This window comes from Netta rufina, assembly GCF_964035555.1.
Source record: "Netta rufina genome assembly, chromosome: 1".
NCBI classification, from domain to species: domain Eukaryota; kingdom Metazoa; phylum Chordata; class Aves; order Anseriformes; family Anatidae; genus Netta; species Netta rufina.
In genome coordinates, this window is record NC_140123.1 from 170,385,155 (window position 1) to 170,411,808 (window position 26,654).

Sequence of the window (26,654 nt, forward strand, 5' to 3'; positions counted from 1 at the left end):
AAACCTAGAAGTTAATGCATGTGTGATTTTGCCCAGTGTCCCTTTCCCTTTGGAAAAAGAAGTTCTTGCACTCTGCCAATGTTTTTCCTGTAAAAGCTAACAGTGAACTGGCTGTTGGTCTCTTAACAGCAGTGGTTTCAAATAATGTAAAATGGATTATCACACCCAAATGTGTTGGCTTGTGCATTAGGCTTCTCACCTCCCAACCCAGCTGTGCACCACTCCTGTAGTGTTTACAGAGAAAATACTGACTTGACTAGAAGTCAGAAAAATTTTAAACTCACTCACAAATGGTGAGGAAGCATGTTACATTTTTAAAAAGGAAGAAATAACAGATTTTTATAATACAAAATATTTTTTCATCTCGACCTAGCAATCTGATATTAGCAAAATACCCCAGAAATCTTGACTGTCTCGACTTTAAGCAATACAAATGTTGTCATGGCTGAACAACCAACTACATAGGTAGCTGTGAGAATTTCATTTGTCGTCTTTGTGTTTCATTGTGTATTCCCATCTTTTCTAGCACTCTTCTGCAACTATAAGAAAATAAAATGATGCCAACATTTAAATAGTAAGGCTTAAATTCCTCAGCTGTTGTACATGTCCATGGCTCTTTTTGTAAACCATTGGCAACCTCCAAAGTATCTGGTGCAAAATTCTCTCAAAAAGAGTATGAGCTGTAGTTAATTACAGGTCTTCAGTCTGATTGTTCTGTTAGATCTTTCCAATGGTAGGACCACAAATACAGCAACTAATTTAGTTTGGAAAAGATGCAAATCTATATGCATAATCAGGAAAAGAAGATAATGGTGGAGTTTTTTCTCTTTCTTTATTTTTTAGCTATACAAGGATCGGGTGTCATCTTTAGAACTGTGGAAGTTACTTTACATAAAGAGGGGAACACTTTTGGGTTTGTAATAAGAGGTGAGTTACTAAATATGAGTGGTCTGTATTTTTGCAATCAGCAAAAGAAGCAAAGTTTTTACAGCACTAAGAAATCATTTCAAGATTTATGGCCTACAGTTTGTAAAAAATCTTTGTGATTTATGTATTATATCTTCCATACATTACCGTACTGCTTTTATGAACTGATGTAATATTTGTTTATGGAACAACAGTAATTAATCCACTATGCCAAGAACGTGACAAACTTCATTTCATGTTACGACCAGACTCTGCTGCCACTGAAACCAGCAGGAAGCTGTTTTATTCCATAAAATAGTAGTTCTGAAAAAAGAAAAAGAAAAAAAAGATTCACATATACACTTTCTATAAATTAGGCATGGAATCTGATTAAACCTGCTGGCAGTCTGAGGTATATAACAAAAGTATTTTCTCTGACTTAAGAGAAGAGAAGAAAACATGCAGCTGTTAAGTAATATACCCCAGTGATACATTATGGGAAGTGTATTAGTTTCTTCAGGGAAAAAAAAAAAAAAAGAAAAAAAAAAACTGTATAACTGTGTTGTGGTGTTTTTTTTATCACTTCTTTAATATATAAATTCCTTAGTGGCTACTCATTTTTTGGAGTACACACACAGTACAGGTGTTTTATTTTCTCAGTGCAGCAAACATTACAGAACAGTAAGTTTTCACAATGAGATCAGATTTCTAAGCAGTTTCTAAGAAAGGACTACACCTTTAATAAGAATCACTCTGTAAGAAACGTTGTATAAAGGATCATCTATACCATACATTAGGTCAATTTTATTTCAAGTGAACATCAGTGCTGATTCATATGAATGGCCTCATCATTTTTCCTCCTTTTAGCCCATATGTAAGTGTGCATGCTGCAAGCTTTAGACTTACCTCTTGGAAATGAGCTTTCATAAAAAGCATAAAATGAAGGTGGGCTTTCTCTCACTTTTCTCTTTCTAGGTGGAGCACATGATGACAGAAATAAATCTCGTCCTGTTGTAATAACATGTGTTAGACCTGGAGGGCCTGCTGACAGGTACAATTCATCTTTCTCTGTAATGCAAGTGAAAGAGAAATGGAGAAAAGTGAATTATTTGGAATAGAAGTTAAGACTTGGAGTGAAGTAGATGTATTCAAACCTGAACCTTTGAAATTCATGATTTATGTGTTTAATTTTAAAAATAATATCAGTAATAGAAACTACAGAGGCTCGGCACATCACAGTGTGGAGTGAACTTTAATTAACAGGCTATCTTGCATGTTCCAAGACTACCCATTAAACACTTGCAAAAATTAACCAAAACTAGTTAGAACAAATCTCTGTATTAGGTCAGAGAACCATCTTTACAGCCTTCAGTCAAATATTGAAGCTCTTAATTGTGCTTTTTATACACTAACACTACAATCTTTTTCTCTCACACTCCAGACAAATACTTTTATGTGATTGGGTGTTGTTTTGTTATTGTTTTAGAACATTTCTTCATACCTGCATGTGAGTTCACACATGAATTCACCTGGAAAACTTCTGAGTGCAGATTTATGGTTTTGCCGAATTAACATCTTCCTTTTGTAATGCCATCTTGTATCTGTATAAAGGAAAAATATTCACTTTGTGTGTAATTTTAATTCATATTTTCAAAAACGGCATTTGTGCCCTTAAATCTTTAAAGAAACTTAAAGGGTATTTTTTTAAAGGAGATTGATATTCTATAGCTTATGTTGACATTTTTGCCCTTTGAAGCATCAATTGAGAAGCAAACATTTTGAGAGAGCTTTCGATTTTTATCCCTCCCTTTTTTCATCACCCTCATCGTCCCTGCCTTCTTTTTTTTTCTCCCTGATTAAGTTGGCAATGTTAGTACTCCATTTTCTGTTATAAGTCTGATCATGTTATGAGATAAGCCTAGGAGACAGTGTACGTTTATAAGCAAATTGTTTTTAGGTAGGAAGAAAAGAAAAATTGAACTATCCAAGTAGGATATATTTTTGAAGAAAATCAGTAAATGGACATTTGTATTTTGCAATCTGTTTCTTCACCTGCATGTTCATAGTACCTCATACATATTTTTCAGCAAGCATCTGAGGGAAGGCATTTATGTATGTGTGAAAGCAGAGTTGTGTGGACGAGGCAGAAACAAAGCATATGTTGACGCAGAAGCTATACTTGGTTGTGATTTAACATGACTTGATTATTTAGCTATGTGTTAAGCTGTTTTCCAATCGCTGACTTTCCAATTAAAGCAATTTTCTTTCCACTGTGCCCTCTGAACGTTCTCACTGTCAACGTAAATGTTAAGTGTTAAGTCAAGAGGGATGGATGTCAGAGAGGGTGTGAGAGAATCGTTTTGCATAAACAGTATTATCTCCAAATCAATTTATCTTATATTAATAAAGATCATTCCTTTAATCTCCCTTCAGAGAGGGCACAATCAAACCCGGGGACAGGCTGCTGAGTGTTGATGGGATCCGACTGCTTGGAACAACACATGCTGAAGCTATGAGTATTCTCAAACAATGTGGACAAGAGGCGACTCTGCTGGTTGAATACGATGTCTCAGTAATGGGTACGTTGAGAAGTGGGGCTTTAGTTCTGGGAACCATCTGTGCTGTTTTGCTGCCTGTTCTTGATGAGCTATTTTAGAATTGATTGTGATTTGTTATGCTCCTAGCAGCACTGATATTCTCTTCTGTACCGTATCATTAATCTTGGGTTCATAAAAAGGTGAGCAGTATTTTACTGCAATTTAGCATTCTGACATGGTTTGTAGAGTGAAACCATAGTGTGGATTCTAGCAAAGTAACTTTTCCAGTGACTAGTTTGTAATAAAGGTTAATGAAGTGTAAGCATTTCTATGTCACATGGAAGAGGGTTTACTTGCCCTTACAGGAATTCTTTCGCCTTTTGCCAGTACAGCTAGGTGGCCAAGCCATTATAAAAAAGTGACAAAACTGCCATATAGTGGGAAGAAGAAAAGTTGTTAAGAAACGTAGAGGTGGCAAGTCATGACTTGAGAAATGAGTTAACAGTTCATACAAACTGCTGCTGAACTCACTGAAGGTATTGGAGGATTTTTGGAAAGTCAAGGAGAGCAGGTGATTTTTCACAACAGGTTTGGGAATGAGTTATTTCCATGTGCTGTGGAAGGTGTCATATCCCCTCCACTTTTGCAAGACAGTCAAAACTGGTGGCAGCAAGAAATTGAAATACTCACCAGTCAGACTAAAGCATTTCTTCTCTGTTTGGGGATTTTTCTGTTCTATTCCTCCTCAGTTCCACAGTCAGATTTCTAGCCTAGAAGGAAAGTGGCCTCCTAGGAATTTGTGAAATAGCACTGTCAAACTTCAAAGCACTGGAAAATATTAACACTTAGAAGAATAATGTAAGATATTTGTTTATTCTGGAAGAGCTCTCTTTGTTCTCTCCAAGACACAGATCTTTTTTATTATAAAATATGTCTGTGATTACTTAACTATCCATAATGGAGTGACAGGTTTGCATGGTGTCTGGCAGTTCTGCTGGACATTCATGCAAGGTTCATGTCCAGAAATGTAGTGAGAGCTCTGCATCTGGGCAGGAACCTCCCATGTAGTAGATGAAATGCAGGTGATCTTGTAACCTGAAGGGAATAGAATTTAGCTGTTTTCAGGGTTTTTTTTGTTGTTTTCTCTTTTCGAAGATGATGGATGACTAAATATTTTCTATCATCAGTGTTAAAAACAGATTCTTCAAACTCTGCCTTCTCTATGAGAAAGATCTCATTGAAATAAACCCCTGGCTTTGGACAGCCACAGTTTCCAACCGGTCTTTAATTTCAGAGAAAACTCAGAGGAAACCAAAGGAGGTGGAAGAACTTGAGACTTGTTGAGTTGTAAAGAAAAAAAAGGAAAAGGGAATCAAACACTGAAAAATTTATGGGATAGTGGTCCTGCAGTGTCGCCAAGAAGAAATAAGGAGGGATCCAGTAGGCTCTCTGTCTCATGCATTATGTTTTTGTTAGATTTTATCTAACCCCCAGTTGATTTCCAGTGGTATTGTGAAAAATTTCGTTGGGAGGCTTTCTTTGCTTTTTGCAGTTATGTTATGAGTAGACCATGTACCAAAGGCTGAAAATCACTTGTCCTAATCTATTCATTCCTGGCCCTTGAAAATGGTGTTGATCTGGATCTTCATTTACTACTGCTCAAGTCAAAGTTGTGAGCAAAATAAAAGGGAGGATATGAACCATGACCAGAAATTTAAGAATTAGAAAAATGTTACTCTGTTCTCCATCTCTTCTGTTACCCACAAGATAAGGTATTTGTAATGCCACCTCAGGGTTGATATGAATATAAAAAATAGGCTAAAACTAGAGGAATAGTACTAGATAAAATGGCTTATCTGTACTGTTGCCTGAAACTGGTTTAGTAGTTTAGCATGCTGAGAGGAAAGAAACAATCCAAAAGTTCTTTGAGAGTTTGGTCCATTCTATAGGGTCCTCCTAGAATATACTTTCAGTGACGTATCTTACTCACAGAGATACAATTGTTCCATTATTTGCTTTAAAATCTTCTCTTCTGCTAGCAGATGGCTACATCCTATAAAGTAGAGTTTCATTTGACCAGAACTGGAAAGAGCCATAAAATATATTCTGATAGCATGAAATTGGAACTTAATTTGAAAAGGTTACACTAGATGAAGAAAATAATCCTGAGCTATTTTTCAGCTACAGTCCTATGGTGTGTAACTGACTTTTTATACTCCTGTAAGCATAAGCTGTTTCAAAGGTGCTATATTTCTCTAAGTTTTGTTCCTTTGCCTGAAGTCTTCAAGAGGTCATTTGGGAAGCTTGTACATTTTATTGGTTCTGGAACCTAGACAAACTGGAATAGAAAAAAAGCATCAAGGGGTTCCATACAGGGTACATAAGTGTGTAAATATTTTAAGAAATGTGGCTAGTCCCTCTGAACTCACTCATGCTTGCTTAAATGCAGTCTGAAGTATCTTGCTCAGCTGGGTCTTAGGAAGTAAACTTGTTGATTCAGCATCATGAAGGAGATGTTTTTATCTTTTTTTGTTGGTGGTGGCAGTGGAGGTGATGGTTATTTTGTGTCTTTTTTTTTTTCTCTGACCTAGAGAACTTTCAGTTTAGTTAGCCAGATGAATTCCATAATGTCTTACATCATGGAGTGCATAAGCTTTACATCACCCTTATCTAAGAAATCAGGGCTTCCTAATAAGAAAATATGTTTGAGAGATCTTTCAGTTAGAGATAAAAATCATATAGGAATGACTTATGAATATGGAATGCAATGGTAATAATAAGCCGCAAACAGAGATTCACACTTCCCCCTTCTAAAAAGAGAAATAAAAGCTTATCACTACATTTATGTGGAACAAGAGCAGAGGCAGTGTGCCTTCAGGTTTTCTAAAAGCTGCATTGATGCTCCTGGGTTGTCTACTGTCTCTGTAGCTGGGGTTGTGTAAGTTCAACTTGGGTTGAATCTTCCATATTTACTCTGAAAGTCAGCATTCAGAAAAGTTCAAAGGTAATGGCTACCTTTAAAGGTTTAAAGTCTGGCCTATAACATTTTTGCATAGCTCTAGTTCATCAATTTCTGCTGTTGAGCTTTTGAGCAATCTACTTCTTAAATTTTGGATATTACTGTTGGGGTAATCTTTGAATCAAGAATCCTTTAGTTAAACAAGACTATTAGTCATGGCCAGAACTTAGGCACAAATTTAATCTTTTAATATATTTTTTATATTTTTTTAGCTATCTGCGTCTAAGAGAGCCAAAGTCATTCTATCTCATCTTTTCACTCTGTGTTACTTAGTTCAAGCCACATGTGCCCTTAATCTTCAGAAATGAAGGAACATATTGCTCATTCTAATCCCATATGTTTATTTGGCTTATTTAACGATTTGTGCACTTATCTGAGCCAGAATACACTTACTGTAATGTGGCACCCTGTAATAGTTCTCTGCAAAGATGGTCAGCTGTTTTTTTTGTCCCAAGCTACCTGCATCACCCTGATATAGCACCACTCCACTTTAGCTAGAACAGCATCCTCAGTTTTCTGAATTCTGCGCTTACCATTCATCCACCTTTATTGAATGGAAATTATTATTGCAATCATTTGCTAGTAAATCTGACAGCAGTTTGACAAATACTGTCCAGCTTTTTGGCTCTTTGTTTTCACACATTAAAAAAAAAAAAAAAAGGCAGTAACAATTTTATGAGAGTACATTTACAGAAATCTGCTTCACTCTCCAATAATTCTGACAGGAATTCAATGCCTGACAAGAAAAACACTAGGAAAAGGAAGTACGCGTAGTTTAAACACCAGCTGATATAATCTGTGATCCAGCGTAGACTTCCAGTAATTTTTGCAAGACGTTAAGAAATGTGGGAGAAAAAAAGAACCATGTGGGCTGCCCCTTAAGTTGCATAAAGCAAAATAACTCAAGCATACCCAGAGCTGTGGAGACCTTTAAGTGTTACCAGGTTTTACAAGACCAAGGAACGGGAGTCATTGCACTCTAGCATTTGACTGTAGCTGCAGGTCTCCTGACTGTCACAGAGCAATGGACCGAGGTGCTTTGAAATTCTAAATATAAATGAGTTAGTTAAATCTTTAGAGAAGAGTTCCTCTTCAGAGACAGATTGAGAGGAAATTCTGGTGCAAAGACAAGGTCATAATAGCTCAAGTAGTTGAAGTGTTACTCTACTTTAAATACTGCTACACAAGCACATACTCAAATTATGCCAGAAGACAATGAATGAAGTTGAATGTGCCAGTTAGGAAACGTTACGGTTCAGATTGTCTGCTCAGTCTCTGTCCAGCTAGGTGTGCAAGTAACGCAGTCACGAGAGCCACACGGGAGAGAATAACCATATGCAGTTATTCATTATGTATTTTCTTTCTGTCTTCGGTATGTGGCTACAGGCTTATGAAGGGCACTATGTTAATCCTTGGCTGAATGCTAAGTCATTAATTTCCTGATTTATTTTTTGTTTTGAGGCCTTAGTCATGCTACAGTGTGTGTGCTTCAGGCAATATGCAGATCTCAAGGAGACAACCTCAGTGTCCCAAGGTCATTCCAAATCTGTAGGCTCTTGATTAAGGCAGAGGATGACGTAGACATCTCTCTCTAACAGCTGCAGAAATATCCACTCACAGATATATCACTACAAAAAACATGTGGGTTTTTTGTTCTCTCCTGGAGGCCGATGCACCATCCACATTCATGCTATTTAGATCTATGTGCTCTAGAATGTCAGTCTCCCATTGTACTATTCAAGTTCCTTGTTTATCAAACGCACTATTTGTGCTCTCTGCTGTCAGTGCCCAGATGCCTGCATAAGGGCCATTAGTATGAACTGACAATCAGCAGTGAACATACACAATAAGTAAGTTCTCTCTCTCTCAGTTGTGCTAGCTTGTTAAGATTTCATCTAGAGAACGACACGTGTTGGGACATGACTTATCCTTGGCACCAGAAAAAGCTTTTTCCTTTGGAGATGTCTGTGGCTTCTTTTTTTTTTTTTTTTGTCTCTTTCTGCTATCAAGTTTTATGACTTTCAGGACTGCTTTTTCACAATAGTCAGTGGGTTCTTCCCTTTAACCCTTCATCTCATGCTGCTACCAAATACAATACATACTCATTTCACTGAGTCTTGTCTTTGCTTATAAGTGGACCTGTCAGGCAGGCAAGTTCCTACTTGCTTGCCTGCTTTAATCTACTCTGCTTACATGGTTTAAAAGGAAAATAATACCTTTTTAACATTTCTTAAGATAAATGGATGACATAGATACCTAAGGTAAATACTTGCTATGGTTTAAACAAAAATTCATCATTTTGGTCTTGCAACTTCAAAACCCCATTCTTGATTTGTCAGTGGTTTGTGTGATGAAGAGATCCTGCCATTGACTACAGATATTGAAACAATAAAATGGTTGCAAATAGTGACCGATTTAGTTTAAATGTCCTCTCAACCTTTACACAAATTGTGACAGGGACAAAGAGAATGTGGTACTTCAAAGCAGCACCGAGTTGTCTTCTCAATGTTATTTGACCTTCTTTCCTTCCTCACAGTTTCTTCTTTACTCATTACACAGCTCCCACCCATCTCATTCACTTCTAGCTACCTCAAAACTTAAAATGCTTGTCTTATGGAGGGGATACTTGTTTCACCATAAGGACTCCTGAGTAGTAAAAGAGGTGTCGAATCAGTCCTTGTAAGAAAAGAGTGTGTGTATATGTCATACACTGTAACACTCTATTGCAGTAGCAATGTCAATTTGTTGTTTCCCAACATTATGGTTTTTTTTTGGTGTATGTGTGAGCTTATGTCTTCAACAGTGTTTACTGTACATTTTTATGTACCATTCTCTGTTTCTCTGTAGGGAGAAAAAATCTCTGTCAGGGAGAAAAATCTGTGTGGCATTATGTCTGTACCCAAATAGTTCCTCAAAAGAGTGAGAACGATTAGGTCCACCAGTCTGCTCCCTATTATTCGCTGGGACCAGCTGTTCAGCACAATACATACGTGCTTCCTGGGGACCAAGCAGAAAAGGCTTGAGAGACATAGACCAGTGGACTTCAAATATGTTTGCTGACAGCAAAGCAGCATAAAGGTTCAGGATCCCACGTTCCTTCATGTCTCTTCCTGTCTGTTTCATGCAAGTGTGACAGTTGTTTTTTTTTTCCTCTGTTCTTTGTTCTTATCCTGGTTCCTAATTGCATTACAATCCTTTTTTTTTTTTTTTTTTTTTTTTTTTCCAACAGCTGCTTGAATTTCCTTTCCTTACTGACCAGATGGAAACTCCTTTTCTAGAAATTCCTAAATCCCCATCATGCTATCTCTCTTCTTACAGCCCAATTTTCTCTTGTCTTTTGCCAAGTAAGCCTTAAGTAATTTCCCCACATACTTCTTTTTCTCACACTACTGATTTCCTTCCATAAAATCCTTTTCCAGTTTCTGTGCCCACTCCTCTTTAGCACTTCCTCCCATACTTGTCTTTCAGCAAACCACTCCCAAGTTCCTTGTACTACAGCTTCGTTTTAGATTGATCACCTTCTCCCCTCAGTTCCTTTCCCATGTTCCTCCCCTTCTTGGTCAAGAAGTCCAAGTCTCCCCTTCTCCTGACATTCCTCTTGACTCTCAGAACCAGATCTGTCAGGGAATGACAACTCACGGAGAACATGACTTTTCAATATAAAGCCCACAGAATTTTAGTAGTACTAAAGTAGTACTGTTTTCCCTAATGTTGCTCTCAGACGTGGTTGACCTGTTTCAGCTGAAATAACTAAGGGAAGAAAAAAATGAAGCCTGAGAGAGGTAATTGTTATAAGAAAAAAAGAAATCACACCAACTATTTAGTTCATGCATGGCCAAGTGGTAAGTTTTAAGTAATTAAAATCAAGGTGTTTTATTGAGAAGTGTCAAACAATGTTAAGAAGAGCTGTGATTCCCAAGGATGTTTGCCCTATAGTGTTTTTTTATTTTCTTTTCTCTGACTGGTCATGATTTGTTGTTACAATTTGATAGCCATATTGCTACTAGATAATTACAGAAATTAAAGGGGAGTCATCGTGTTTTATAAGTATTTCATAAATCTTACAGATAATACTTTCTTTACAAACTTCTTGATCATCCCTAAAGAGAAATAAATAGAGTTTAGTAGAACTATATAAGTTACAAATTACTCTAACGGGTGCAATTAACATTTCTCTCTAGTGCTTTTGAAACCCTGGCCTCATTAAAAGCAGCTTAATAAACATTACCTTGTACAGGAGAAAAAACTGTAAAGGTGAAATGAGATGTCCCTGTAACTGAAAACTAAAAATACAATTTAATTGTCATAAATTGTAAGGAAAGGGTATGTGTGGGGTATTCTCTTCCAAGTTTCACTTCTTAAATTAAAAAAATTCTGCGCTGTCTTGCTGTTTACTGAGAGTAATGGGAAAATTTGTCTTCAAAGACTTGTCAGGAAGGTGAAACCTATACTTGAATGCAGTTAGTCTAACTAGTGTACAATTCAAAAAAAAATAGTCTGAGATATCTAATATATTTCATGATGGGCATTCATTAAAGTAAAGCCTTCATAATCCATTGTGCTATCTCCTCACAAAGCACATGGTCTGAATTTTTATGTGCTAATTCAAAGGTTTGGATGCTCAAAAGGAAGCAGCCTCTGCCATAAAAATTAAAAAATAAAAACAATTCTGCTTCATCTAGTAATTATTTAAAAACAAACAATGGGAAGAGGAGATGGCTGTAACAAGCTGTCCTCTGCATCATCCAGTCAATAACCCTCCTATGTATATGTCTTACTGGTTTGTTGTAAGGAAAGCTTTTTACTCTACATTCGGTAACTGATGGGAAAAGGATTGGTCAAATCTTTCCATGTTGCATGAGTGCTACCCAGATGTAATGCAGTGTGAAAGAGAATAACCATCTCTGCTCCAAGGTCACGCCTCTGATCAGCTGTAAGTTAAGTCAAGAGGTCTTTCATTAAGTTGGTTTATCTGTTACTTAGCATGTTGGTCAACAGCAAACTAATGAGAATAACAAATTATCCCGATTTGCAGTGGTATGAAAAAAAAAAATAATTGAGCAGGTAGCTGAAGTACTTAAAGTCAGAGAGCAGATGTGAAAGTTTTACAAAGAGGATGATAATTAAACTTCCTGGAGATTAAAGGATCTTCTGCATGTGCTATGCAATTCAATGCAAGAGAAACATGGTAATCAGAAAAAATCCAATTAAAAAAGTTCAGCCTTGGATTTGGCTTAGTGGCATTGCAGTCATCCAAGAGACTAAGGGACAGATTTGATTTTCTTTATATCAGAGAGAACTTGGGAAGTAACCCCAGAAGCTGTGTCTAAAAGGGCCCATCTCTGAGGAAAGAACAGCAGCAGCAAAGGCACCATTCCTGCCTGTGTGCCAGGGAGAGGAAAGCACTCAAAGTCTCCCAAGACTCTCCTTGAGGGAAGTGTTTGAAAAATCCAGAATCAAACTACTCCATCCTTTTGATGTTTTTTTCATTAGTATGACTGTGCCTGATGGGTTAGGTCAAGGGGAGAAAACCCAAGAATAACTTCACTCGTTTCCTGGAACACCTTTGCTGGGCATGAACTATGAGGTTAAATTTGGATGAAGTAGGGCAGATTTTCAGTCCTTTTTATTAAGGTTCATGGTTTATTTTTCATTTTACAGAACGGAAAAATGTGGATTTTTAAACTATGAATATTTTTAGGTATTTTGCCTAAACATTAACTGTCTCAATCAATGGCCTTCTGGTGCAAAACTGTTATGAATGTGATCTGAAGCAGATCCTTTGAGACTGCACTACCTAGTATTCATCATGTGGGAGATGTGTACTGCTCAGAAAAGATAGTTCTAAGGCTTGTGAGCTGGAAATACAGGTGGGGAAAAATCAATGTCTAAGGTGAACGAGTTATCTTGAAATCAACAAAGATACTCAGAGATAATTGCACCAGTGGCATTTCTTACAACGTGACTTTGTTACACAGAATTGTACTTCTGAGGCTGTTACTCAGTTGTACGATGAGTAAAATGTTCTACTCTCTGTGTATTTGTTATTCAGATCACATTCCCCTACAGTAATTCTAAAAACCCATAATAACCTGTCTTTGCATCTTTTTCTAAATACGTGGTTACCATGCTTCGTTGTTTTAAAGAGATCATTTCACAGCCTATGAACTCATTATTTATCAGCATGGTTTGGGGAAACAAGTTGATAAAAATTACTCCATGTGTTAGGCAGTCTTCAGCCAAAAATGCTATTGGATTTGATTTTTCTTTTTTTTTTAATCAATTCATTGGTGACTAGTGGTGTTTGATCTTCTGTGAGTCTCGTGCTTTTCATTTGTAGGGAAACTGGCCAGAATAGTCTGACAGCTGTTATCAATTGGTCATGTTGCTGTTACAGTGTAGATGTTGGAGGACCTTAACAAAATGATGTTTCTGTCATAATTGAATATTCATTCAAAATTCAAAATAAAACAAATGCAAGCAGGTTTCATTTAAATCTTACCTGCTTTCTTCTTGGGGGAAGAGGAGAGGGTGAGAGTGGTTTTATGAAGAGTGCTTATCTAGACCATTCACAGGTTTCATCTTTAGTTGCAATTCTGACTCTAGCAGAAAAGTCATGGCTCACTGCAGCCAGAAAAAGTGCTGAGCCCTTCTAAGGAGATGAGCGGTGAAGGATAAGACAGCTTCCCAAGGTTGCAGGTAAAGCTGTGGCAAGCAGAGGCTTTTTCCTTCCTCTTTTCTGTCTCCAGACATTTCTTCTCTGACTGAAAACTGCAGTTTGACACATCAAACCCACACCACTGAAAAAGCAGTCTTCCCTGTAAACGAGTCAAGTCAGGTGGTGACCCAGACCCTCTGGTTACCTGGATGAAATTGGAAGTAGAACAGGGCTTTGCCAATCGACAAAATTGGCCATAGGGTATCAAAGGCAATGAGGCTCTGGGGATAACAGAGACACACCGTGGGAGAACAGAAATAGTGATGATATTGAAGAAGAAAGGGCTTTCTAGGATGAGTTTTTCTCTTGCCTTACACAGAGGTGTATATAAACCATATTGCCTCTGAATTACGGGGTTGTTTTCACTTTCTGTCTGGTGTATAATCCAAAGGTTTTATACATGAGAAGATGGTGTATGTACACCTTGAGGCAGAGCTTTGGGACTTGTTTCATGTGACTTAGAAAGTGTCTCCACACTTTCTTTAAAAACTCCTAGTTGGGTTTTTCTTTATCCTTCATTTTATATCCAAAAGCTATTGCTGATTCAGGTCATCCTGCCTGAGTTCTTAATTGAAATCTGAAGGCCTCAAGCAGCTTAAAAAAAAAAAAAAAGAACCTGGGTCACACTGCAAACGTATTGAGCCTGTGGTTTCCACACTGTCATTAATATGTGTCTGACACAACCTTTCCAATAACTGGAAAGAAAATCTGAAACAAACTATCCCTGGAATTCCTCCTGCCATTTTTTGGCTCAGGAAGCCCCACAACAACTTAATAACTAGCTGTTCCTAATCACAGTTAACACCTCCATTCAAAAAGATATGCTGAATGCATGTATTTAATGCCCTTGAATTGGATTTTTAGCTAAATGTGTTGTTTTATCTTGATTGAATAGAGTCTGCTAGCTGATGTTCTCTGCTGAATTTAGTAGTTTTTGCATGCACTTGAAGCTGGATCTAATCCCTAGCTACTGCAGTGCTGCAGAGTGCTGCCCTGAAGCATTCCAGATGAGAACAAGAACTACGGATCCTTAGGTGAGCCGTCTGTTGCCTTTCATGAAGTTAGCCAAGGCCTGGCCCAAACCTGTTTGACTCAGGAGAAGGCCTCTCAATGACTTCAGCTGGGATTTAAAATAGGACCCAAAGGAGAAAAATCTAGCCCTTGTCCTACATTTGAAGAGCTTTGCCATTAGGAAAATAAACAGTGGAGCTGAGTTTCTTTGCCCCCCTATCAGTTCTCCCAAAACAGGGACCCAGTTGATACCAACCAAAATGTCTCATGACAACATAAGAGTCTTCTAATTTTAGCAGTGTTTGCACCATTAAATCAACATGTTTTTTTCACTGCCAGAGTGAGAGTATCTGCTTTAGGGATTCTACAGCAAACTAACTCTGAAGGGTAAAGAAGACCTGTGTTATAAGGAGCTAATTCTGGTGCACGTTATTTAATAGCAGCGCTGCTTCTGCTCGTGAACAGAGGACATGCCAGGCCCACTTTCTCTTTACCACTTTACGAAGATCTTTCTTTTCTGGTACTTTATCATTAGTGTGGGGATGGGACATACATGCATGAAATTACTCGTTTTGTATTTTTTTGCTGGATTTGTAGTCATTCCCAGTATCTAGATTTTGGTGAAACTCTTAGTCTTACTGCCTGCAAGAGAAACTCTTAGATTAACAACCACTGTGCATTTCATTCGGTTTGCTTTTTGGCTTTTGCACAACAGACCAGATTTCAAATGTTGATGGTTGGTGTTATAAAACACGGGGAGGCATTGGTGCTGCTGGTCTGTCTCATTCAGTGATTCTGCCGTTCTTTAGCTGGATAGGGAATGTGAGAGAAACATCAGCTGCTATGTTTAAACTAGAAAACAGCTGCAAAAGAAAAGCAAAAGAGAAAAGATGTGTCCTTTCCGTGCTTCGTTATGAAACCCTTGCAGAAAGAACAGCTTGCTTGAGACTTCTGTAAACCACCTCACAGTTAAACCCACTAATTTTAAGAACTGTTAAAACTTCAGCAGTTTATGCTGAGGTTTTTCTTGTGGCCCCGTTCCAGCTTCACCCAGCTGTCTATATCTGAATTAATTTTTTTAGCATTTTTAGGCAAAATCGTTCTGCCATTTCCAGGACTGAGTTTTAAAGAAAGCTGTTTTGCTTATGAATGAGAATGTTGGAGAATCTTTCTTTTAGGATGATGTGTCTTTTCAAAGCACTGGTACACAGACCTGTACTTTAAAGGTAGTGGTTGCAGGAAAGAGAGCTCTTTTCAGGAAAGTCTCTTCTGCTGCTTATCCCAATGAAAATCCACCCAGATGTAGCTACATTTCGAAGTCTTTGAACAGGTACAGCTCAGTGTGCTCAGGAGAAACAGCATTTTTGATAACTTTCCCAAGAGTTTGCATAAATCAGGGCATGGTTTTTCTTGTCTTTGCAAAGTTTCTTTCAGTTCGGCTCTTCAAGGACTGGAAATGCAAAAGTTACAGATGCCCATATAGCCTTACTCAGAGTCCATGCAGCATATGTATTATGATACAGTTTTTAGTTGGAATATTGCATACAGATGTCTCACATTGGTCTCTCCAGACTAATAGATGCTTTTGACCTTCATTTATTTGATCCTCATTTGTTTATCTATGCAATGGGGAAAATACCACGCTTTTGCTCTGAGGGGTGGTTATGAGACAAAATCATTAATAAACTTGGGTTGTAATGCAGCACTGTACAATAGCTCCCCTGCCCCATGTGCTCAGGCCAGGATGAGAAGAGTATTCAGTAATTAAGGCATGAGAATGAAAGAAAAAGGGAAGAGTTTGGTGCTATTCATGAAATAGTCCCTGTCTACCTTTTCTGCAAGGCTCTTTAAGAGAGAAGAATATGTGAATAAGTAATTAAAGAAGGAAGGTAAAAGTAAGTTCATCCAGGCAATATTCATTTTGAGGTTCGTTAAGTTTAAAGTGCTTTGTGCCCACATGGTGACTGTAATTATTTTCCTTTTTTCTCCTTTTAGTATCATTCTGTAAGTAGAATGGTCTGTCCTTTTTTTTTTTTATGTGCATGCGTTTTTATAATGATGTATATTTGATGTTCCACTTATTTTAATCAGCTCCTAATTCTTTTTTTGTTTTTGTTTTTTTGTTTATGTTTTACCACTTGTGTAAGGACAGTATTTCTGTTAGGGTCAGCTCAGCAGTGTTGCCTTCTTCTGAGCACTGTGGCCTCTAATTTTTCAAGGGCTTTACAGCCTAGGTAAATTGGGGTGGAAAAGGAAAAGAGAGGGAAGGGGAAGGAAGAGTTGAGGAGAAGACAGAGGAGAAAAGTAAAGAAAAAGACACACTCCTGGAAAAGGTTTTCCACTTTCTCTTTTTCACATTCTCTCCTTTACTCAAATTCAGTAATTACTGAATCTGTTTACCTCACAAGTACTAGAACTTCTTCAAAAAGAAAAAGACATCAGACAGGGGCATGAGAGGACCTGGAGTCCCGCCGAGCCTGGCAGCAGGAACTGGCCTGGCAAACAGAAAGGAGGAGCCGCACAGGAGCCTCGCCAAGGGTGACCCTGGCAGCAAGCTGGGAGCTGAGGCAGAGGAAAGAGTGCACTTCTCACTGCTGGGATGCTGGCGCTTATGAGGTGCTGGGGTTTCTAGGGTTTACTGCTTGGTTGGAGCTTTGAGAAAACAAATATGTGAAATTGTGTTTTTTTTTTTTGCTGGAAATGTATGCTGCAGATAACAGAGAATATTGAGACCATCTTCTTTTACTTTAAATATATGCATGCTCCCAGTAGTCCTGTTTCTGTTTTACCCAGAGCAAGCACTGGGAAGGGAAAAATTGGAAAATATGCAGACAACAGGTAAGCAATCCACGATTATTTGTGCAATGTGGGACCAAAGAGTGTGTGTGTTCAGAACTATGGCTTCTGTGTTGGGTTTGAGGGTGAATTACCTAAATTACTCTTTCTCTCTCTATTTTTTTTTTTAAATTTTTTGTCAAACTGCTCCTCAGGCAATACTAAAGCAGAAAGAGAGGGCAGTTAATAAACTTGTTTTCTCTCTCATTCTGCTTTAGTTTCATTTTATGAGTGGCTGGCATCAAATGGCAAAATATTCTATGCCCTTTCTAGCAACCCCAGAGAGCTGTAAAATTCTCACTTTGCTCCTTGGTGCATTAATATCAAGGTCAGATCTCAGCCCCAGCCTTCTGCCTGGTAGCATTTCATACAGTGGTGGTGCCAATGCACCAATTATTTATAAGACAGCTGTGCTAAAGCACAGATTACTGAAAATAAACCACAGGTTTTGGGGGGAAAAATGGTACAGATATACTTACTTGTAGCATCACAAAATTCATATTCTCTGTTATGGATATCAATACAGAGTCTCAGTTTAGGTGGTTTTAGTTGGTTGGTTGTTGTTTGTTTGTTTGCATTGGTTTCTACTCATCTAACAGACCTTGCAGAGAACTGTTTTAGCCAGGTCTGAAACCTCCTGCCTATTGAACCAAACCAAGACCATTGTTTTCAATGATAAAAGAAGTACACTAAGAGTCAAAGACTGTGGTTAGCACCTGTGTGGAGGTTGCTACCACGTTCAAAGCAATCATGAATGTATGAGACAGCATGGCTCAGTACAGAGGACCTTGATCAAAGTCTTGTCATGCACCTCAAGCACGCCAGGCAGCCCAGCCACACGGGAGCAGAGCTGTGCTTGGATCTGTCGCCTTGCTGAGAGTCGCTGTCAAAATCCTGGCACCTTGCTCATGTGGCTCTGCTGGTTGCAGGGCCTGAGCTCTACCAGCTGGGTGGGGAGATGGAGCTGGCACAGGGAGGTCCATACCACAGCATTGCACTGCGTGATGTTGGCATGTCTTCTATTGCCTTATCTGTTTCATGTTCATGGCAGCTCTTTTATCAAGATGTCCAGACTCTCCAGGGCATGCCTTTGCTCTGCAGCTTCTGGGATTATCCAGTACATCATTAGCATGGTAGCTCCCTGGGTGGATGGAAATTCTGTCATCTCCACACAAAGTTTGGGTGTTTGCAGCATTCATTGCCATCTGTCAAGTGCTGGCAGTGAGGGGTGTTGCACTCTGCAGACTTCTGAAGAGAATCCAGACCCTCTCTAATTCTTACTGTTCACATGGGATGCAAACTTAGGGTCATTATGGCAAATAGATGTAATTTGTAGGTATTGCAGCACTTAATAGTAGTGTCTACTTACAAGCATACAGGTTGACAGACATAAAATGTGACACCCCAGCTGTTTCTTAGTTAGCAGGCAGAGATGCACATTATGTTGTCCTTATTTGTTCTATTTGTTATGATTAGTTGGGGACAGAATCGTACAAGAACAGGGCTGTTTTGAAGAAATCCAAGTTCTGGTGTATTGTAGTTTCCTGCCCTACTTGCATAATAAAGATAAGCGTGGGGAAGATCTTTTGTACGTAGGTACATATGCATCTATGTAGCTGTATCTATGCCTTGTGCGATGGAGAAAACAGTGCTTTGTTTTGCAGGGTCTCAGCAGAGGAGCTTGCATATTATTTGCAGTGTTTCGGAGGTCTGTCTTAGGAGATGGGTTTAAAACATCACTGTTTCTGAATTCCTTTCCTGAAAAGAAACACAGGCAGAAGTCCATGCTGTCATCAGGGGGGTGATTTGAGTTTCCAGTAGTTCTTTCAGTGCCACCTGAGTTTACCATGAAGTAGTCAGTTTTCGGGTAGCAAAGGAAAGAAATTGCAGAGCCTGGGCTTAACTGGAATGCATTCAGACTAGATCAGCTTCGGAATCATCTATATAGGCTTCACCAGCCATGTCCCCTCTCTGTTTTAAGTTCAGCAATAGATAAATCAGGTTTTAACAGGGCGTGTGAAAATAAAGATACATATAAATGGAGAGATTAGGATTTAATACTACTTTTGGGTGTAGGAGAGACCTAGTAAAAAATAAAAGACATCTGAGCATGAGGCAGTGTTAGTGGGAAGAAAGAGTGCCCCAAGACTTGAGGAAAAGTCTTTTAAGCAAAAAGGGCTTAGGCAGGCCTTGGAGTCTGAACATGAGAGAAAATCTGAGAAGAAAAGTCCACAGGCAGATTTTGAGTACATCCCCACCCACGCTGTTTTGAGCACTTTGAAGGCAAGGGAGGTTCTTAGCTGGTTAGCAGGCATTTCTGAGCTGAGAAGGATGATGGGGTTAAGGTTGCAAAGTATGAAATTAGGTAAAGGCAGCTCTTAAGCTTTTGATCTGAAGAACTTGAGTGCATTAGAGGCATATAAATGAACTGCAGGAATTAGACGAGAAGAGGAAAATGGAAAGATTGTGCCAGCCAGTTGACGAGAATATGAAATTGCTTGTGCATAGGGGAGGAGATAGACGATGCATTCATTTAGAGAATAATGCCTCTATTTTCCATTCTGAGGCTAAGAGATCCCTCTGATCTCATTGTCACTCATTCTGCTGGCATCCTCTTAAAACTATTCCTATTTCTTATTTTAAAAATCTGATTATTCTAAAAGTGAGAGGATGTAAAATGTCATTGGTGGTTGTTTGTTGTTTGTTTGTTTTTTTTTTTTTTCTTAACAGCAATTTCATCTTTTTCAGTGGACTTTGAGCTTTCTTCCAATTAGTAGCCCAGCAGCTCCAGTGCCATGCTGTTATTGGCAACACTGATTCGTTTATTTATTTATTTATTTATTTATGCATACTGTTCTTGCCCCTCTGATTCCAGCTGAGATGGGTAAAATTAGAACATCTGTTGCTCACTCTGCAGTGCGCCTGAAACACATACAAACTCCACAGCCAAGGGAATACTAGGAGCGCACATATTTTATGCAAAGTTGTAAGTCGGGCCTTGGAAACTGTCACTGACCCTTTGAACAAGAACATTATTTAATTTTTAAACAGTTGTTTTATTATTAAAGAAACTACCACCCTCACTTCCCGAATATTGCTTGCAATGGATAATGATGGCTTGCTCTGTTCCAAAACGTGTTTTAGAGTAAAGTCTCACACGTCATTAAACTTATTAATATTTTCCGTATTCCAGTTCTCAAGGGAGAATTAGAAACACTGTCAATGACTTTGAGCTTTTCAGCCATCATTATCAGAGCTTGCTAGCTGGCATTGATTCCAGTTTTCCCAAAAGATCTGAGATGAAAAAAGGTTACTCTGCTAAATGAAGCATGAACAAAGCCAGGGTGCAAACATTATGCAGTATAAGTAGAACAGAATGCCAAGGCCAGTACTGCGCTTCAATACAGTATGTGTGGTTTACTTATGACCTTTATAGTCACAAAAGTCTGAGGAATCAAATAATATTGCTCTGAATGAGTGATAATGGGCCTACCTAGCTGTAGGGCATCTTCAATGTTGCTCCTGTGCCCTTTAGACACTGCAGAGGTTTTATTCCTGCCTCTTCCCCTGCTGCTGCTTTCCTTCTTGAAACCATTGACCCATGATCCCAATCTCAATTTCTTAATTAGATCTTTTAAAGAAATTGGTAATTAATGTTCCCTTTTTAGCAAAATGGGGATTAGGGATTTGTTGAGATCAAATTATCTCCAAAGTACAAGGAAAGAGGATTACATAAACAAGCAGCCTCCCACCTCCAAAATATTAGTATTTAAATAACCATCAGTCAGCTGTTTGTGTGTTAGGGAGACCTAGCTAATCATCTAGTTGGTGTTAAATGTGAGTGAGTGAGGGAGGGAGGGAGGGAGGAAAAATGCCCCTAGAAAGGAAAGAAAAAATGCTAGCAAGACAGCCTAAGACATATTTTAGGAAGTGGCTGTGTGTGACTTGGTGCATCCAGAAGTGTGTTTTTTCATCTGTTTGTATTTATGAACTGGTGAACAGCCAATGTGGGGAAGGAAAAAGGTATCAGTGGAGAGAAGCATGCACGGAGAGAGGACAGGTGTGGAAAAAAGCCTCCCCACTCCCAGCAAGTCTTTCTCTTGCACAGTGAAAAGAACTAGCCATTTCTGAGTTTGATTCCTGTTTCCCTTGAGACCATGGAAAAGATGGGCAGTTGGAAGAGGCTGACCACCTCTCACTGGGTCAGCCTCAGAAAAACAAGAGAAGGGTCATGGTGGGGTCATGGTATTATGAGTGTCAATATCACAGGTAGGATATGATGGTGCCACCACTGGACTGCGAGTTTGGACAACGTTAAGGGTATCAGTCATACAAAGAGTGTTTCAATGGACACAAAGAATGCTCTTTTTGAGCATTCAAAATTCATTAAAAAAAAAAAAAAAAAAAAAAAGTCCTTAAGAATACAATAAGCAAACCACATGGAAGATGACAAGATTCATTAAGTGTTTAAGATGCTGTTTGACAGTAATGAATAGTTTGTCAGTTAAGTGAAGAAAAGTGGATGTGAATGCATGCAGAATCCCTGAGTGCTTTTACAGTGCTCCATTGTTAGCTGAGCAGTGCTGCCAAGGGCTTTGCAAAATAGACTAACTGGAGACTGTAACTGCTAAAGCCATGGCTCTTAGAAACAAAATTCATCCAGTCTGTTAGAAATTCTGCCTGGCCTTTGGGCTGGTTACCCAGGCTTAAATCTATACAACGGGCCAGGGATTTTAAGTGCCCTATAAAAAATGCATCAACTTTGATTTTCACATTTCAGCACTGTAGTTTTCCAAAGGAATGGTAAATACCAAATTCCTGATTGTAAACCTATGGGATGTCTGACACCTGAAATCCTGAACCTTATCTAGAAAAAAATTCCCACTTGCTGTCTGTGGGCAGCAAAACTTCTTTATGAAGGGAACAAAAAAAGATGTGAGGAGCAGGAGAGAGCACATTTGTGATCAAGAAAAATTATTTCTGTGAAATATTGGCTTCTCTTGTGACAGGATTGAGACATGTTTAGATATGTTAATGCATTACTACAGAAAAATGAAACTGCAATGGGAGAACTGCAATGTTTGAAGAACTATATTTACCGATCTGAACCAGTGCAGACTTGCTAAATACACATATATACATCACATGTACATGTATTTTACTGCTTTCAGTCAGAGAATCACAACAACAGAGAAGGCTACATGGACCTGCTCTATATGTTTTTAAGGTGAAAAAAATTGTTAGTCTGTGAACATGTAATAGGGAAGAAGCTCAGCAAGAGGAAAATCAGTATGAGATAGTAAGTCATCCACTTCATTCTCACTCATGTTATTGGTAGAAGATACAGCAGCATAAAGGCAAGATCAATAGCAGTCTTGTGGAGAGACTGGTTCAGCTACCTCTTTAGAGTCAAAGTCTGTTTTGACATACTTCCTCCTTGTCTGTCTCTTTAAAACCACTCAAAAATATTTATTTTGGTATAACTTCTGAAAAATATAAGAAAGCACCAGAAACTTTCCAGTTAGAGGAGTGTGAAGCAGAGACAGTAGCGACAGGGCTCAGTGTTCCTACAAGAACATGCTCACTGCATATCAGCGCTTCCCAGCTTGAAGTACAAGAGGCCTTAGGGGGAAAAATTATGGCGTCATAGACTAATAGAGTTTGGTTTCCTGTGGATTTAGTGTCATTGTTGATTGCAAGCTATGATTGAAGCTTTTCCTATTTTAGGGCATTTATAAGCACTGTTTCCCATGTAGGTTTTCTGTTGCCCAATACAAGCAGCTCACTTTTTGTCGTGTCCCACTGCTGGAGTCCTAAAGAGGTTTTCTGTCCTCGGGCATCCACCAGCTGTTGACCTGGACTCAACAGTTAAGCCACAAGCATAGGGAAGAATTAGTAGCTACATACATTTTTGAGTATATGAACAACTACGTGTAATATGGTCATGAAGGCTTCGTTTCCATTTGGAAATCAGACTAAAAAATGTTTTTTTCAACTTTCAGAATTGTTTCTCATTATCATTTGAGGTTGTGACAATGCTTATTTTATCCAAAACTTTTTTATGAATCATGTAGTATATTTATACAACATAAAAATATATTTGGAATAAAAAAATAATAAGAAAAACCCCTTGTTGCCAGTGGTTAAAGCTGTCAAATAAAAAAGGTGTCCTGCTAGCTAACTGAAGAAATGTATCAGCATGCGGAAAGCAATGCTTCTTCCTTTGAGAGGTTTTAATCAAGCCTTGTGTACTGACTGAGATGCAGTGCCCAAAAGTGAGAAAAATTATTAACAGAATCAAAAATCTAGAGCGTTTTTCATGCAAGCATTCATCAGTATATCTTATGTAATTACGTAGCCAATAAATCAACATAGTCTGTAAGTGCTTCAGTCATGGTGTAAATATCTTAATGACTGAAACATCTCCACACATGAATAATTTATACCTGTATGATTCATTTTTCATACCCATGCTTTACTTCAACATGATAAACTAATCCTTCTCTGTCAGGGAATGTGTGCTTGATTATTGCCCTCTGATTTCTCTTCCTTGTGTTTATTACCACAGTTAGACACACTCCACTTCTTCTCTTCTGGTTGCTCTAATGTACTTATCTTATTTATTCATCCTGTCGGCCTTGGTTTGCCTTCCCAGTGCTTTTTAACAGGCACCTGGGAAATAACGCTGGGGCATAAGCTGATTGTGCATTTCTCATGTAACTCTGGAGCAGCATCTTGAAAGATTTACTCATTCTTGACAGATTATATTTGAATATATAGTTTCCACTCCTCTTCTCAGGGCGATTGCTACAGAACAAAGTTGTGACAGGCCAGTAACAAGTTGAACTTTGTCATTTTCTGGATCCACCCAAGTTCAAACCTTCGTCACAGTACTCATGACAACTGTCGTTCAAGTCTTCTTCCCATATGTTTGTAAATATGAGCTTGTTTGTAGTTCCAGAAAACAATGCAATATTCAAGAAGACAAATGTTCCTCAGCACAGAAATCGGAATTGGGAATTCCTAAATTCTGCTCTGCCACACATGCTTTTTGGCTGCATTCAAGTCACTGTATGCATCCTGCCTAGCTTAGACACTTACCCAAGGCATCTAAGACAGGATCTCAATTGCTGTGACTGCCTCTTTTAGTCACTAGAGAAAGACAGGTAGCTGCTAGGGTCAGTTCACCCAGCTTTGTAACCCTTTCATACCCGAAGCACCAGGCATGAGTGCTTCTGGTGGACTCTTTTCTGGGATTGCAATGTAAGGTTTGGTTCAGATGTGCAGAGCAGCTTATTTTGGTGGTGCCTGTGGAAGTTCAGCTTTTAATAATTCAGTCCTAGTTGGGCTCAAAAATAAATCATTCAGAATTAATGGGCACTTTCAAAAATACTAAATCTCCTCTTCTAGCCCTCAAGTTTCTAGCTCGAAAAAAGGCAACTTGTATATAAAAATTACTGCAGTTCTTGAGGGAAAAGGATGTTCTATAATTATTAACTGATGCTTTAGTGGTATTGTATGTTACTCTATCCAGGCACATTTTTAATTTCTATATTCAGTTTACCTACATTACTCTCTAGCTAGGAAGTGCACCTTACCTGAGAGTTAGTTAACAAAGGTCTCATTATACAGCAATACACTGCTTCACAGTCTTTCTCTTCTGTGACAGAATTACATTCCTGGACTAATTTTCTGGGTTTGAGACTGAATGGAATACCTTGCTATCTATCTTCTCCTTACTTCAGCTGCATTTCTCTTACAGCTTCTGGGAAATGTTGCAGCTGAACATTTTCCTTGTATTTTATAACAGGCTCCAGTACTCTGTGAATACAAATCTCTCCTGCTCTCTAGGGGGGCATTTGGTAACTTTATGTCTCTACTTATACATTTTCCCTTGTTCTGGTTGTAAGCACCTCTGAAGGCTTCTGCTTTCTTTCTTCAGTGTTTGGTCAACTACTGTCTGTGACCCATTGTAAGGAAGTACTTTATCCCATGACAGGATACCACAAGAATCTACTGCACAACCTCCCGTGCATTTTGCTTTAACTTCTACTATTTCTAGTTGTCATGCCTCCTGCACTTTCTCCATTTTCACCTAAATTGTCCTATTTCTTTGTAAGGGATTTCTGATGGACCTTTCCTTCACCTTCATTGAATTATTATAACACCTGTCCATCTTCCCCTTCTTTTCTTAAAATGAATTTATCATCCTTATGTAACCTCTTTAACTCAGTTCATTTTTCAGATCATCTACTTTTTTATTAGTTTTGCTTCTTCAGCATGCCCATTTTAAATCTCACGTGGTTTTTAGCTTCAGTTGTTTAAAAGAGTGATTCTCAAACGCGTCCTGGTCCTCCATCCTCATCCATCTCAGATTCTGATGCAATGAACTTCCAGACATCTCAGATTCACAAACCTCTTGCTTTCATCGGTTTCAACATTACAAGTTGTTACTTGATATTCCAGAACTGAGGATATTCCAGAGTGTCTTTATGTGGCATGTTGTCTGGGTAGAGAAGTAGAATAGCAATAGAGATTTCATGTGGGAATGAGGTAAATAATGCAGTTGATATAGTACTAATTTTTTGTTGTCTAATTTTAACAGAGTCAGTAGCAACGGCATCTGGGCCACTACTTGTTGAAGTTGCCAAAACTCCTGGTGCTGCTCTTGGGGTTGCACTGTCTACTTCGATGTGCTGCAACAAACAGGTCATTGTCATAGACAAAATCAAATCTGCGAGTATTGCAGACAGGTGAGTGCGACAAAGAGCTGACACTGCAGATCCATACATGTGTTTTATTTCTGTTTTTGTTTTGTTTGTTTGTTTATTTGTTTTTTAAATAACCCCCTCCTTTTTTTTAGATGAACTTGACCGAGCCAGATGCTATTAAGGTTGCTAGGTCTTAAAATTAGCACTTTGTCAGATTATTGTTCCATACTGCGGAGTTTAAGAATTCCAGGGCACCATTTACGTTACGTTCACAGAGTTTTCAATGACATAAGCCAGCCCCAATATAATACGTTCCTGTCTGTCTGCACTATGCAACACAGAAGTTTAGAGGCCTACTCTGACTGTTAAATGTAATGCTGCAGCAGAGATTAGTATTTAAAAAAAAATAAATACCCCACTGGAATTCTTAAAGTAAGCCCACAATATGGAACAGCTGTCAAGGGAAGTTAATTCTGAGGCTTTGCAACCTTGAAGTGTTCTTTTAGAATATATTGTTCATTCTTGTGTTACAGTGAAATGGAACTTCTTATGTCTGGATTTTCCTATTAAAATTTTAGAGTACAACTGAGGTATTAGGAAGACTGACTTCTGTATTTTGAAGTTATTTTGCAGTATTTTTTTTGTACTTCATTTAAACTTCATTCTACTATATTAAGGTCAGATTGTATGTAAAATTGAGGGAAAGAAAAAGATATTTTTCCGTAGTGTTCTAAAACTCTGTAGCAGAGCTGTGGGATCTTTTTTGGGGTGTGTGTGCGTGCGTGCGTGTGTTTATACATAAACAGTATGTTTCTATATACATACCTATATCTAAAAACTCCCTAAATATTACGTTTCAGCAGCAAATTCCTCCTGCATGTCCCCAGTCACCCTACCGTGTAACTCCTCTTTGACGA

At 38.4% G+C, this 26,654-nt stretch overlaps 1 protein-coding gene across 1 annotated transcript in view; it reads left to right on the forward strand.

The window, feature by feature from the left end:
• The window catches only part of GRIP1 (glutamate receptor interacting protein 1), a gene marked incomplete at both ends in the record, with an annotated part of 216,222 nt that overhangs the window by 144,143 nt on the left and 45,425 nt on the right, over nt 1-26,654 (forward strand). Inside the window, 4 exons of the mRNA XM_084282261.1 lie at nt 844-927; nt 1,882-1,957; nt 3,340-3,485; nt 25,632-25,779. Coding sequence (XP_084138387.1) covers nt 844-927; nt 1,882-1,957; nt 3,340-3,485; nt 25,632-25,779 — 454 coding nt within the window. The remainder of the gene's footprint in view (nt 1-843; nt 928-1,881; nt 1,958-3,339; nt 3,486-25,631; nt 25,780-26,654) is intronic.